Raw genomic sequence first — 16054 nt, 5'->3', positions numbered from 1 at the left:
ATTTTTTAGCTTGGAATAAAGATCACGATTCTCTCACGATTCTCTGTGTAACAAAAAAAAAAAATTGGGATAACTTTACTGTTACGTTTTTTTTTTTTTTATTCATTAAAGTCTATTAATTGCGTTTGAAAGACTGCTGCACAAATACAGTGTGACATAAAATATTACAACAATCGCCATTTTTTTTCTGTAGGGTCTCTGCTAAAAAATATATATAAAATGTTTGGGGTTCTAAGTACTTTTCTAGCAAAAAAAAAACTGATTTTAACTTGCAAGCAACAAGTGACAGAGAAAGATCCAGTCTTTAAGAGGTTAAACTTCCTTTCTCCCTGGCAGAGGGAAGGAAAAGATACAATGTAAACATTTTTGTTTATAGTTACTGGGAGAGCTGTGTGAGTGAATGAGTCATCCAGCTCACTGAAATGTATCAATTCACAAGTCAGACTGAGGAGCAGATAAACTCGGTATTTTAAAAATGCCACAATAACAATACCGTGGCTATGCAATACCGCGATATATCGAATTACCGAAAACCGGCATATGTCTAGGGCTTAATAGTGCTCAAGCGTAATCTTCCTCACTGTTTCTCATGCCGGGGGAGCTGCCAGTGGCATGTACAGCTGGCCTTACAAGTGAATGACTGTACTCGTGTAAACGCTAATGCTCCTGTACATGGGCCCTTTAAACACATATGCTGGTAACATTTGAGCACTTTCTAAGCTCATAAGCCTCAATGTGCATGAGACTTTAAAGGAGTTGTAAAGGCAGAAGGCTTTTTATCTTAATGCATTCTATGCATTAGGATAAAAAGCCTTCTGTGTGTAGCAGCCCCCTCAGCACCCCCTAATACTTACCTGAGACCCATCTATATCCAGTGATGTCCACAAGTCTTTCCCTCCTGATTGGCTGAGACACAGCAGCGGCGCCATTGGTTCCCGCTGCTGTCAATCAAAGCCAATCAGGAGCGAGAGAGGCGGGGCGGAAAAGCACCTCCATGTCTTAATCATGGACACACAGAGCAGCAGCTCGGCTCAGGTGCCCCCATAGCAAGCTGCTTGCTATGGGGGCACTCAATAGGAGGAGCTATGAGGGACTAGAGAAGAGGAGGATCCAGGCTGCTCTGTGCAAAAACCAACTGCACACAGGAGGTAAGTATAACATTTTTTGTATTAAAAAAAAAAAAACACTTTACAATCACTTTAATCTACTGATCACCTTTATGTTCCAAAAACTAAAAAGTGTGTTTTTTGTTAACAAAAAATTTCATTGCTAGGACATATGTGCTTATGTAAAAATATCTGCAATATGCAGTTTATGGTAATAGGAGGGCAACTTTGTGAAACACTGGCCTTGTGCATTAGGTCCCATAAGTCTAAGGGGGCTGTCTGCTATACCTATACCAGGCTGTATGACTTGCATAAGCAGTATTTGTCAGTTTGTCCATTCAGGTGTTCTTACTTTCCCACCCCCAGCCTACCTTTGTTCACCTATGTGCAGTGCTGTATCTTGGCCTAGGCCGACAAGGCCCAGGCCTAGGGCAGCACTTTGCAGGGGGGGCAGCAAAAAAGCTGCACACCACATGAAAAAACCAGCCTCCTCCTGGCTCCCGCACGAAAAGGGTCCCTGCCGGCTTGCGCTACACTTTTAGTTTAGTGCCACTATTATGGGGTGAATTGGGCCAGAGGGCAGGGTCCAGGAGGCAAATCAGTCTGGCACCCCCATAAAGCAGTCACGCTGCTACCTGTCGGTATGATAGGCTGCACTAATGGGCACTGATGGCCACTGATGGGGCTGTACTGATGGCCAATGATGAGGCTATACTGATATGCTGCACTGATGAGGCTGAACTGATGGGCAGTAATAGGTGGCACTGATGGGCACTGATGAGGCTGAACTTATGGGAACTGATAAGGCTATGCTGATGGGCATAGATAGACTGTGGTTGTGGTCTGTGGTGTACAGGAAGGGGTGTGGCCTTTACAGGAAGGGGTGGGTCATATTTAAATTAAGGGGTGCACAAACTTAGTCAGGCTTAGGGCAGCACAAAACCTAAATACACCACTGCCTATGTGTGCTCCTACCACACACCACTAAAAACAAACACATGGCACTTCTCTGTTACGGGAAGCACGTGACCACCTCCCAGAATGCCATTCTTAGAGCCTTATTGTAACCTCAATGGGGGTCCTTTTCTCTCAAATGATTGTATTTTAAAAATGGTGAAAAATTGTATTTTGTATTGTAATTGTACTGCTGAAGAGATGCTTGACATCCTGCTTATGGTTCACTTGTAGCGCTAATCCCCAGCCAGCATTTCCCCGCTGGGACAGAGGCCAGGGGTGGGGAACGTGTGCCCCAGGTAAAGATGTCAGGCACATATAAACACTTTGTATCAAGAAAAGCAACATTTTCCTTTTATTTCTCTAAATAAATTGGCCGGACTGAATGGCAAGCTCTGTAGGGTATGAATAACAGGTACACTTTAACTGCATAGGATCTTCTTTCCTTCTGTAGCACGAGACACACATGACTTGTTCTAGTTATGATATGACAGGGGCATGTCTCATATGTCAATGAGATGTGCAATTGGTATTTCCCCTCCTACACGCAGCCCATAATGAACTATACTAAGTATAGTTCCAAGCAGTGGGTGTCCATACAAAGATTGTTATAGAGTTGAGCCAGGTGAGAATTTTGACATTTGCTCTTCAGAAATGACCTCCAGCATTGGTCATTTCAGTATCTACATGATCATTTATGGAAAAAAAATGTACAGAGATTTCCAAATACTAGGATCTATCTTGAATAAACAATATAGATCAGGTAATTGGTATTTGTTTTACCTCTTTTGACTAAAGAAGGTCATATAAGGGAATATCTTTGTGAAAACAATCAAAGTTGTAATATTGAGCTCTTTGCCCACTAGGGAACCCCAGCATAACCCCAGCATAGCCAGATATCTGTCCAATAATTGCCAGAGATGTTTGAACTGGGGGCATCATGTGCATCCAATCACATTTCACATTTTATCCAGGTAAAAGAGAAAAAAAAAAACACAATTTTTAATTGGATGCTGTGGAATAATATAATCTTCTTTAGATAAATTATGCGCTATATAAGGATTTTAAAAAACTTTTTTGCTAGCTGCTAATAGTCTTAAAAGAGGATGTAAGCCTTAACATGAACTTTCCTAGACTAGCTTCTAAATAGGGGTGGGGGGTCTGCATTCATTATCAACGTCCAAATAGTCTCAGCATTATTGAAAAAAAAGACCCAGTATTCATTTTCCTATGCATTTGTCTTAGTATTAAAAAAAAAAAAATTGCATTGCAAGAGATGCCTTCAATTTGACTTTGAGCTCTGTACAGACTTCTAGAGTGAAGCAGTGAATCAACCACACCAGTAGAATATATGATTTCTGTTGTGTACACAATGCTTCTGGGTTGCCATATTTTGCAAGACAGCATTTGAAAAAAAAAGTTCAGTTTAAGACATTGATTGAAGCTACAAATTTGGAAGGAATGGTCACTGTTAATAACATTAAATTATTTTTTTTAAATCTCTGATTTGGCAATCTCACAATTCCTATCTAAAAGGGAGTTTTCCTTTAATTCCTTTAGACTTGGTGCCAGCCATTTTAAGCTGTAAAAAACTAATTTGCTTCTATTGGTTATTTCACATCACAAGCGTATGCCTTGTGGGGTTAAAAATTAAAACAGGTCTAAATTAAGTTTTATGAAGACATTTGCCTGAGTGCCAGAATCTCAGCTGCTCTTTCCATCAGCAAAGCTTTTCCCGGAGCTGGAATAATTTACTGTTGCTAATAATCTGCTAAAAATTTGTATTTGTTGACATGCATTTTTTTTTAAATCTTCCCCTCCCCAGTTTATTTCAGTCAGCAGTCGCTGTGCCTCCAAGCCAGTGACATCCGGTGATGCCAGGAGCACCGATAGAGATTATCACCATGCAGATCTCCTTAGAATCTGCTGTGGGCACAGGGCCGTGACAGGCCTTGGCTGGAGCCAGAGCTGATCCTGAACCATGACTGAGGCCTGCGTTTTATTTTTATACCAGCCACACTCTAAGCCAAATAAAATGGAAGCTAATGAAAATAAAGATGTCGAGCAATGTCACAAGCTTATACTAAATCCATGCCCTGCGCCAAAGCGAAAGATTGTAATGGGTGTCTGAATTCACAGTGTGCAGGACAATGCAGTCTCGTGTGGCTTAGTGAAAGGCCTGTTCCTTGGTAGTAGTACAAAAGGGAATATTTTACATGTTAGCGAATGGGATTTGATTGCACTGCGGGGGGTTGAGGTTGTGATGTTTGAGGATCCTTCCAAGGATTCAGGGTGGTTGTGATCCATACAAAGCAATCTTAAAGTGGAAATAAACCTAAAAAAAATACAAACGCTAATCAGTAGGATTTTTATTACAGGGGTGACCCTGTCCATGTGACAGGGTGACAAACACAGAAGCACAGTTGGGAAACAAAGCTTTGTCACCTATAACTCAAAGTGCTTGAACTAGGATCTTTATGGCAGGATCACTCGGTATTCCTATAAAGAAAGCTGAAGACTTAAAAATGTTAATATGTTGACGCTTATATAAGATTTTGTGCCGGTTCACATATATGCAATTTTAGACATTTCATGTGATTCGGAGGGCACTGCCCTGCAAATCACATGTGATGTCTGTGAGTTACGAATTCAGCCATACAGATTGTATGGCTGAATTTGCATCGCATTTAGACCAAAGTGGCACATGACCCTTTTTTGGTCCGCACCAGAATCAGATCGCATGGGTGTTCACATCTATGGTCTCTATGGTCTTGTGTCATATAGCAAGCTCTGCTGTGCACTCCAATAATTAACCTCATCATTAGAATATTCTTGTTACTCTAAATAACAATAAATAATAAATAAAATCCCATTAAATGAACCAACAATATGCTGCTTACCTCTGTTGGTTTTATCCAGAAAAAAGTCCATCGAATCCTGCGTTTAACCTTTTCACCCCGCTACTCTTCTGCTTCATCCTGTGCTGCCATCTTTGTTTACTTCATTATCAGGAGCCGACTGTCTCTTGATGATGATGAGGCTTTAACATGCCATTATAGAAGTTCAGGTCTTGTACCAAGTAATGCCAGATGATCCTGCCATGAAAGTCCTTTTTTAGGCACTTCCTGTTATGGGGTGACATCAGTGTCCAAATTGAGCTCCTAGTCAATAACATTCTACAGCTGACCACGGGGCTTTTGTGCACCTTTCCTGAAGAAGTGGTGAGATTGTGCTACAAAACGTGTTGTTGGTATTAGAATATATTGTTCTCACAAAAAATTTATTTATATTCCAATACATACCAGGTTCTTTTATGACAAACAGATCCGAATGTTTGACACTAAATTGATTTAAAACAACTCATGCAAAATCAAACTCCTTCCCCCAATTTCTTTGGAATATATATGTTTTTTGGAGGGGGTGGGAGTGGTGCCTTTCCCACAACTGCCAGTTTTTTAGGGCATTTTTTTTTTATCATAATATCCGTGTGACTGAATACGTGAGTTGTAGACTCAATAAATGATTTAATTACAAGAAATTCTATTCTGGGAAGCTTGGTTGAATATTTTAAACCTATTAGAGAGCAGAATGTCAGCTATTCATTCTGCGGGGAATGTCTTTGTGTGCACCTAGACTACGCCCACTTATATGTCGTGATTCACTTGGAAAAAGTTCTTTGTGGCAGTGCTTAACTGGAATTAGGCTTAGTAATTGTATTGAGTGCTGTTACATGTGCTTTGGGTTCAGTATTTTCAGACTATATTTGCTTGCACATGTCACGTTCAGTTAACGTGCTGCTCCAGTCACATAAGCATTCTACAGTGTCCATAAAATGAGCGTGACCGGAAGTGTGTGTTTCCCTATGGTTGTCATTATTATACATGATCATTTCTCATAGTACAAACATTATTGGCCCCATGCTCTCCAACATTCTTCTATGCATTACCACTAGTGAAACCTGTTCTTAAAGAAGATCTACCATTGTAATATTTTGTTACAGTTCTGTCCCCTGTGGGACAATGTGCATGTACTTTTTTGCATGTTTCCCTGTGCTTTCAAACTCTAGTTATGAGGTCCAACCTGCCCCCCTATCCCTTCTGCTACAGTTGTCTGACAACAGCTGTGAAAGAGACTTCTGATTCAAAATATGCAGCTTGTCCCGGCTGAAAGCACTTTCCACAAACAGCGGCACGAGGAATGTGGAGGCTGATACATCCCTCCTCCATCTGCATTCCTCTTGCTGTCTGATACATCCCTCCTCCATCTGCATTCCTCTTGCCGTCTGATACATCCCTCCTCCATCTGCATTCCTCTTGCCGTCTGATACATCCCTGCTCCATCTGCATTCCTCTTGCCGTTGCTTGTCTTGGTAAAGAACTCACAGCCCAAGCTGGACTTTATGAATCAGCCATCACCTTGAATCATTCATGGTAGGAGGGGAGGGGGGCACGTCAGACTCCATAACTAGGGTCAGAATGTACTTAGCAACATGGGACAAAATACTACATGTACATCTATAATGATAGGTCTTCTTTAAAGTAGATGTAAACACAATCAATAAATATTCATATCATCCTGAATATGAATCTTTCATAAAACAATGATACTGGCTAATCCTACCATGGAGGTCCTTGCTCAGGCACCTCCTGTTCTAGGGTGATAATAGCACTCTGTCGCTGCCTCTCAATTGCTGTCTAGCATTGTCACCCCGTTACACGTACTTCTAATGGGTACTATAAACAGCCATACATACCCAGATTACACAGGGTTGTTCCACTGGTTGTCACTATCAGGATGCCTGGCTGGAAGGAAGTAGCTGCAAAGAGGCTAGAGGCTTGAAGAAACAACCATGACTTATGTTTTTGATACACAATGTTTTAACACACTAAGGCCTTTCACACAAGGGAGTCCGTCAACGTTTTTTTTCAGCGGGGGATTGATCCGTCGATCCCCCGCTGAGCAGGCGGATGGCAGCTCTGTCTCTGCGCTGTGTGCGGAGACAGAGCTGTCAGGTCCCCGCTGTTCTCTATGGGGGAATCGGATGAGAACGGACCGTCTGTCCGTTCTCATCCGATCCCATCCAATCCGATCCGCTGGACGGATGGAGAATAGGGTTTCCATCAGTCCAGATTTGGCGGATCGGATCCGATTGGACATCCGATGCCCCATAGAGATGCATGGGGCATCTGTTCAGATCCACCTAAAAAATGGACAGGTGAATCTGAATGGTTCGCATGTGTGAAAGGGGCCTAAATGTCATCTAATTGGAGATTACATCTACTATAAACAATAACTAACCACAGCATAGCAAGTGCTTTTAAAGAAGTCTAATAAACATTAGTGGTCCCCTTTACTACTGGGCCCCAGAGCAGTTACATGATCTGTGGCTAAAAGATACGCCCTTGACTGGAACATATGCTATTTGAAAAGGAAGATGTTCGATTGTCAGATCAAACACCTAATCAACAGTGCAGACGCCGTATCCTCTCCATTACAGTGAATCCTGATTGGGAATGGGCTAGAAATTTCCATATCAGCAGATCTGCTTTCCAGCCTTAGCTCTTCTCTGGAAAGCGGAACTGGCAAAAAATGAACATACAAACAGTGTAAATACTAGTTGTATTCTTTGTGTGCTTTATCTGTTTGCATGGCTCAATACTATTTATTGTATGAATATGGCTCACAAGGTAATGAAGGTTGGGTCCCCTCCTGTTTAGTAATGCACACTCTATACATGTTTGAAATAGTCACATTTGTTAACACCCTAGTAAGTAGTACCTGCATTAGAAGTGACCACGCAACATAACCCCTGTGTCATTTCACATGTCAAACATCAGCTCTTTCTGTGAACAATAAAACTGCGAGACTTCAAGGAGAACATCTCAAAAATGGACCATTTGCCCATGCAGTTTAAAGTACTGTAATGGCTTCTCTCTAATATAGCCCTTCCCTGGCAGTACATATTTGTCTTTCTTCCACTGCATTCAGCTGCTGGCAGTAAACGCCTATTATTTGCCAAAGTCGTGACTTAAACTGGCCATACACTGCTCAAATTTTGACAGATTCCTGCTAAATTGGCCAAAGTTCGCTCCCACAGGGCTGAACAAGAGTTAGTTGATGTGTGTATGGCCAGCTGTACACAGAGCTGTGGACTTCCTATTTTACAAGAATCATTTACTCAGCTGTGTCACATGCTCTTCCATACCTGGAAGTACTGAGTATATCCTTCAGCTGCTGATGTTAAACGGAGCTACAGGGATTTGAGTGAATGGTGAGCATAGAGTATGTTTGGGAAGAGGGCCAAAGCAAACCTGTTGATTTGCCATGAATGAGCAGAACACAAATTTGTTTTAAAATCAGTATTTCCTTAGATAGACTACTTATCTGAAAACTTGTTCAGGTAAAGCTGGATATACACTCATAGATTCCTTTTGTTCAGCCTGTGATCTAAATGAAGGAAATCTATCAGATTCCTCCATCCACACTAAACAACATGGATGGAGGAATCCCGCCTGCTGCTGGTTCCGGCTTTCAGAACATCTGATTAGCTGCCGTCACTGCTTGGCCAACAAAATCCATCCTCCGATTAAAGTTTGGTGAGTCGGGTGGTGCCAGCTGTGCCTTCTACAGATCATTTTTAGCCACTTAAGCAAGAAACAGATTACATTTTATCCATGAAAGAGGAAAAAATATCAGCCACACTCCAAACTTAGCTCCTTTTGTTGTGTTTATTAATTGTCAGCAAAGTGACTGTCTTCACCCAAAAACCAACCTTCCTTGACGCGTTTCACCACTCCTGGCTTGCTCACACGGATAGAGGAAGTCTGTTGGTAACTGTATGGCCAGCTTTAGTGGCTCAGACTATTAAAGCATATGGGACAGCCTGACAGCTAGGCAGTTATCGTAATTTATCAGCAATGGCAGGCCCCACAATTATTTCTGGAAAGGTTTCTTTTAATTAAAAAGAAATATAATTGGGCTTCCCATTTTACACTTGGATTGAAGGATTTTAGCTACAACTATATTGCTATTGTAGTAGTAGATCTTTCCAGCCAGATTTCCATCCCTGGAGGGTCTGCTTGATGCAGCTCCCCTCTGATACTATCATCTTTTATACTTGAATATTCTCTTGTTTTCTTTTTCCTAACCCAGATGCATTTTGTGAGAATCTATAAAGAAGCTTATATGAAAAAAATGTATTTCTGCAGATGATGGTAAAAAAATGTCTAGCCTACTGTGCCTGATGGTAAAACCAGCCTTGATATTATATGGTGGGCTTTTGTTATAGGAACAGCTACTGGTGTGAAATATTTTCCGTCCTCCTGCAGTTAGTTTAATACTTTACAGTAATGTTGGGTGAAAAGCTGTCCTTTTCATGTGATGACTAGTATCAGTTTTAGTAACCATATCATAATCATTTTATTTCACACCTTCTCCCCACGTATATACAGTTCTGTTATTCGGGGGACAAGGAGTCAAGAGTCGGTTGGTGGTGTATTGGGTTTTATTGCTGGCTTATAGATTCTGATTAATGTGGTTGGGTTGGTGACATGTAAGCCACAAAAAATATATTATGAGTAAATTACACGTTCAGACAGCTAATAGTATTTATGTAATAAAAGCAGATCTGGTTGAGTGTATTCATAGTCACAACAAGAATAGTTAGTATTTGGTGAATTGTTTGCCTCGTTCTTTACTAAATCTATGTTCTTTTTGTCTTTTAGAAAATGCTTATGAAACAACAGGACCGCCTAGAGGAGCGGGAACAAGACATCGAAGACCAACTGTACAAACTGGAATCTGACAAGAGACTAGTGGAGGTCAGTACAAGTGTATTTGTAAGAAGAGGCAGCCATTTTACCTCTGCAGTCTTATCAGTTCTCAGGATTCCCAGTGAAATGACTTGCTGTGTTTAACGCACCCAAATTCAGTAGCCCATTGCATAGCCATAGATCATAATTATTTATTTTTTCTTTAAGTGAATATTGCATAGTATATTTAATAAAGGGACACTGGTATATTTTTAGTAGGTACAAACAGTACAACAAGCTTTACGTTTTGTTGTTCTCATGCTTTTGGTCCCATTGAGACTTAACCGATCTGTTGTCAGTGCTAATACACAGTATGTTGCATGTGAAAGAGGTTGTAACCCTGAACAAAAAAAAAGAAGAACCTGTTACTTTAAGGCTCCTTTCACACGGTCCGCTCTGTCGGCGGACTCCGTGCTGCTCAGCGGGGGATCGATACACTAATCCCCGCTGAGCAGGCAGGTGACAGCTCCCTCTCCGCTCTGTGTGCGGAGAGGGAGGTGTCAGAGCCCCGCTGCTCCCTATGGGGAATTGGATGAGAGCGGACCGCCTGTCCGCTCTCATCCGATCCCATCCGATCTGATCCCCTGGACGGATGGAAAATAGGGTTTCAATCCATCTGGATTTCACGGACAGGATCGGATGCGTATGTCAGCGGGTGTCAGCGGACATGTCTTCGCTGACATCCGCTGCCCCATAGGGATGCATGGAGGATCCGATCAGATCCGCCTAAAAAACTGACCGGTAGATCTGATCGGATCATTCGTGCGAAAGGACCCTTAAGCATGTAAAACGACATAGTGCTTTTGCAGTGTAATTTGTCCCTTTGTATGCTGTAAAATTCTGGTTGATCCTGCCTGTTCCTGTGTCCCCCTTAGTGTGTTGACCACAGTAATCATGGCTGCTAATCCATGATATTGTGGTCAGTTTACTTGCCTCCATTATTCAGCTGCTCTCCCCCTCCCTCTCTTCCTGTCACTTCCTAGTGTGTGAGCTGATAATAAATATCCCGACCCTCCCCTCCTGCCGCTATTCCGTGCGGCAGTAAAGTTACTAATCCCAATTACTGCCAGCTGCTCTGTAATAATAAAATATACTACACAGTGTTGGTGTTTTTTTTTTTTTTAAATTGGGCAGCTAAATACCTTTTTCACATCCCCGATGTGCAGTCACGTGACTGCCGGGATGATGCCAGAGGGAAAATCTCAGCCCCTCCCACGGTAGTACTTAGATTGGGGGAGAAGAGTGGAGGGTGGTCACATGACTGCACATCGACGATTTCAAAAAAGGTATTTAGCTGCCAAATTTCGAAGGAAAACAGACACTGTGTAGTATATTTTATTATTATAGAGGGTCTGGCAGGAATTGGGATCTGTGGCTTTACAACCACTTTAACATTAAAGTGTTTTATACAAAAAATTAAAAAGGTAAACTAACAGCCTACACACTCCCCACCCCCTGGTCCTTGTTGCACTTACCCTCCTGGTTGATGAGCTGTCATTGCCCACGCAGCGGGTGTAGCATTTCTAGGATTTAAAATTCCCGCTCTTCTCCTTCTTTCTATGAGTCATTCAGGATGGATCAGAATGATTCTGATTGGACATCTCTGGTATGTGATCGCTTTGACCAATCAGAATCCCTTTGACCCATCTCGCAAGCCCTAAGGAAAGAAGGGGAAGAACAGCAGGGATTTTAAAGACCTGAGCCGCTACACTGGCTGTGTGGGTAGTGACCGTTCAACATCCAGGAAGGTAAGTGCAGCGAGGAAGATACAGTCTGTACTGTATCTACAGGTCAGCCCTATTTTAGGCTTAGGAGTAGGTACAAGTAAAGAATTGGGCTTTACTACCACTTTAAGTAACCCTTGAGGCAAGTAGCTAAATACAACGTTGAACTAAATTTATAGCAACTGGTTTACCTGCCAAAGAATTTATAAGTACATGCAACCAGTCTTGCGATTTACTGTCAGCCAGCATAGACAGATCCTCGATTTCCACTGCAGTAGTGGCAGAACTTGGTCAAGAACACACCCCAGCCTGTGATTGGACTATGGAGGAGCAGAACTACACCGACGAGCACTCAGCACGATTGACTTTTAGTCTTGCTCGGCCCTCTCTCAGGTATGCAAGAGATTTTTGAAGTCTTAATAGCAAGACATGTACTTGCACTAGTGTTGTTTAAAAATACATTTAAAGCTGAAGTATGGGAAAACATTTTTGTGTGCCCCACTGGTGGCTGCTGAAGTTCCGCTGGTAAAAATGACAGTTGGGGATGGAACACAGCGATCACAATGGGTCACTTTACTATGCAGCTTCACCATTCCAAAACATCCAACACAAGGCAGTCTGTGACTGGACAAAGGGAGACCATGATGGCTCTACACCCTTTGTCCAATCACACAATGCCTGTGTTTATACAACTATATCATGCAGTTTCAAATGACCTCTGAACATCTAAGCAGAAGTAAATTAAACATCCGTTAAAAATATCCAGTTTGACTTATTGCATGTGACCATTTTTTTTGCGTCAAACAGGGAAGGTTTTCCAAGATCTGTGTGGTCTCCTCTGCATATGTTGCACAAACAATGTTCTAAGTGAAATTTTTTTTATTATTATTCCTGTTGTAGATTTTATCCTCTGCATCATTTTGCTCTTCTGCCACCATCATCCATAATTGACAGCGGTTTGAGCATCAGCCTATTATTTCCAGGAACAGAAATTGGGCTTCAGCAAATTTACTATGTAAATTATCGTGCATTGGGGAAAATGCAATTATTTGAGCTGTCACTTTGGAGCTTGCCTTCTTTTTAAATGTATGGAGAACTCCACCTTTGACCATACTTTCCATTACAGCTCTCCAGAATCATTTAGTGTAAGATTCTGGCCATTCTGTGTAAAGCTTGAAGAAAGTTTTGGCATGGGTGAGAAGTTGCATATACTTTAGAAGCAACTGTACTTCAAATGTATTCCCAGCAGCCCATCACATCTAGCTATGCATGCATCAAAAGAAGTACCGGTATATGGCCTCCTTTTATGTAGGCTTGGTATGCTAATGTTGAATAGGGTAATTAAAAGCTATTTACCCACAAGTGTATTTAAACCTACAAATCATCATGCGCTTTTGTGTTAGGGTCCATTCACATTTGAGTTTTACCACACAATAGTGCTTGTGCTGAAGTTTTCTATTGTTTTTATTTGCTCTAGTTTACATCTGTGCAATGCAACAATCCACCACATCGATGCATGACAATTCACCTGCTCAAAGCAGTAAAAAAAACACAGGAAAATGCATAGGAGTGAATCTGGCATACTATGTACCTGGTGATCCTGCCAGTAATAGAATCCTCAGAAGCTTTTTGCCATCAGGTAACAACATTCCCTAAGGCAGTGATGGCGAACCTTGGCACCCCAGATGTTTTGGAACTACATTTCCTGTGACGCTCATGCACTGTGCAATGTAGTTGAGCATCATGGGAAATATAGTTCCAAAACGTCTGCGGTGCCAAGATTCGCCATCACTGCCCTAAATGGATCCTTAAGCAGGCGCAGCATTGTTAGCCTAGAATGCACGTTCCTGCTGTGGACTACAAGCTGATACACAGCGCACCAGCACATACTAGCTCCTAAGTTCCAAGATAACCTGGCGGCAATAAGAAGAGATATGTATCAGCATTGTGGTCATAAGATAAGCTAAACACATGATGTGCACAGAATCTCGGAAAGCAAGTTGGAAAATCTATTTAAAATATTATAAGCAATACAATTTATAGTGATACAAAGTTTCAGTAAAAACATTTTAAGGAGAGTTTAGCTGTACTATAAATTGTTGATGTAAAATCAGAAACAACATATTTAGTATGTCTCTGCAATACATGCACATTTCCTGTTTTATCCCTTGCAACTTGCAAGTAGAGAATAAAATTTGCTGATCTGACAGAAATGCACTTCTAATTTCCTGTTGTGGGCTGATGACACACAGCATATTGGGGACTGAAGCTGCAAGAATTGGGGTCAGCCCTGCCCAGTTGTCTTTTGCTAAACTACCGGATGACTCCCACTCTCCTCATCTCCACAATATATAAAGCAGGGGCATCAAACTAAATTTCATCATGGGCCACATAGAGATTGTGGTTGCTCTGAAAGGGCCGGTTGTTTCTTTTAAGACTATACAAACCATCGGTAGTCAAGAATGCCCCTCCCTCATTAACATCACAGTGCACCCCCACCTTGTGCTGCTGCCATGAAGAAGCTAGGGTGGAGCTGGGAAGCAGAAAGTTCAGGGTCTGGAGGAGGGCTGGAGTCAGCTGCTGAAATCTGCTGAATGCTGAGACCAGAGAAGGCTGAGATGAGGTGGCTGCACAGATAAGCAGTGGTGTATTTTGGTTTTGTGCTGCCCTAGGCAAGACTAAAATTGGGCGCCCCCTTTCCCCCTCCTATGTAAAATTTTGTGCTGCCCTAGGCAAGACTAAAATTGGGCGCCCCCTTTCCCTCTCCTATGTAAATTTTCCCACCCCTTCCTGTTTAACGAATGTGATTCCCTCCCAGCAAGAACCCCTGAGATTTCAAGTAAGGGTAAGGGACGGTGAGGGGAAAAGAGAGAGAGACAGAGAGAGAGAAAAGGGGGGTAGGAGAAAGAGAGGGAGAGAGGTGGTCGGCTAGAGAGAGAGGAGGTGGTGGGCGAGAGAGGGGAGGTGGTGGGCAAGAGGGGGGGGGGTGAGAGAAGAGGGGGGAGGAGAGAGAGGGGGTAGAGAGAGAGAGAGTGGGGGGATGAGAGAGAGAGAGAGAGAGAGGGGGGTGAGTGTGAGAGAGAGGGGGGATGAGAGAGAGGCAGGAGGAGAGAGAGGGGGGGGTTGAGTGAGAGAGAGGGGGGGATGAGAGAGAATGGGGGGATGAGAGAGAGGGGGTGAGAGAGCGAGGTGGGGGTGAGAGAGAGAAAGGGGGGCAGGGCCAAGGGGGAGAGAGAAAGGGGGGCATGTCACTGGTTGTTAGATGCCAGGTAGCTCTAGCAACCAGTGGCCAATAGTGTCTCAGGTGGAGGCGAGGGTTGGCTATTTTGCTGCCCCCCCCCCCCCCTGCAAAGTGCTGCCCTAGGCCTGGGCCTTGTCGGCCTAGGCCAAAATACAGCACTGCAGATAAGTGCAGGATCTGAGTTCTATCCTCCTCTGCTCCTGACTACTGAGATGGGGACGTATGCCAGAGTTCTGCCATCCGCTCTGCTGAGATAAGGTGGGGCAGGGGAGGGGGGGGTGTCGTACCTGCAGGAGAGGTGCGAAGGCCACATGAAATGGTCTGGGGGGCCGAATTTGATCCGCGGGGCCCTGTGTTTAACACATGTAATATAGAGTAATTATCCTGTAGTCCAGTATAAGAACTAGGAGGGCTAAATATACTCCTTGAGATAACACAGGAAGTTCACAGGACACAGGGCCACTCTGTATTTTAGATAGGATCGACAGGTAATTTTTCGTGCTTCCGAACAGAGATTACAAAATACTTTTAAATGGTATATTTAACAGGCTTAAAAGGAGCAAATAAGATAGTGTTACTTTTTTTATCACAGACAGAGCAGGACTGAGTAGGAAAACACCTAGAAGAGATGTTATAATCTCTGCAGCCCTCAGCTTTGTGATAGGCAAATGCTGGTTGGTAATATCCCCTGCTCTTCTATTTTAGTCTCAGATTCGTTTATAGTCCTAAACCTCTCATTATACTTCCTAACCACAAAGCAAAGATGCCATTTTTCTAAAATAACCACTGCATGGTTCATGGACTTATTTTTATTAATTTGATTTTTGAAAGTCAGCAGTGCCTTATTATGAAGTTACCAACATTTCTGTAAAACCACATAAAAATCCTAAAGAAAAGGGTTAGCTCAAATACAGAAATATATTTTTGCAATTACTTTTAGATTTAGGTACTATTATTATTTTTTCGAGAACCGCCTCCAAAGCAATTAAAGTTTCAGTCCCCCATGACTGATACTTCTTTTCTTGATAGATGAAGGATATCTAAGCTACTAGTTTATGGGTAAAATCTTCTATGTTTGAATTTAAAGGCCTGCACACCTGTAGTGACCTATATGAGAGCTCCCACTCTCCCTGTTGGAATTTTGTAAAATTTAATACGGAATGCAACAGGAGATGCTAGAATTCTTAAAGGCGGGCTCAAACACCCAAATCTCTCAGG

General features: G+C 42.5%; 1 protein-coding gene across 1 annotated transcript in view; it reads left to right on the top strand.

Annotated features, from left to right (window-relative positions):
- Positions 1 to 16054, top strand: part of TRIM8 (tripartite motif containing 8) — a 130919-nt gene that overhangs the window by 95956 nt on the left and 18909 nt on the right. The window contains exon 2 of the mRNA XM_082267350.1: positions 9785 to 9880. Within this exon, the coding sequence (XP_082123476.1) occupies positions 9785 to 9880 (96 nt within the window). The remainder of the gene's footprint in view (positions 1 to 9784; positions 9881 to 16054) is intronic.

Source organism: Pelophylax lessonae (genome assembly GCF_965119305.1).
Source record: "Pelophylax lessonae genome assembly, chromosome: 9".
In the NCBI taxonomy this organism is placed as follows: domain Eukaryota; kingdom Metazoa; phylum Chordata; class Amphibia; order Anura; family Ranidae; genus Pelophylax; species Pelophylax lessonae.
Note: the sequence above shows the minus strand (reverse complement) of the source record. Positions and strands in the feature narration are given on the sequence as shown.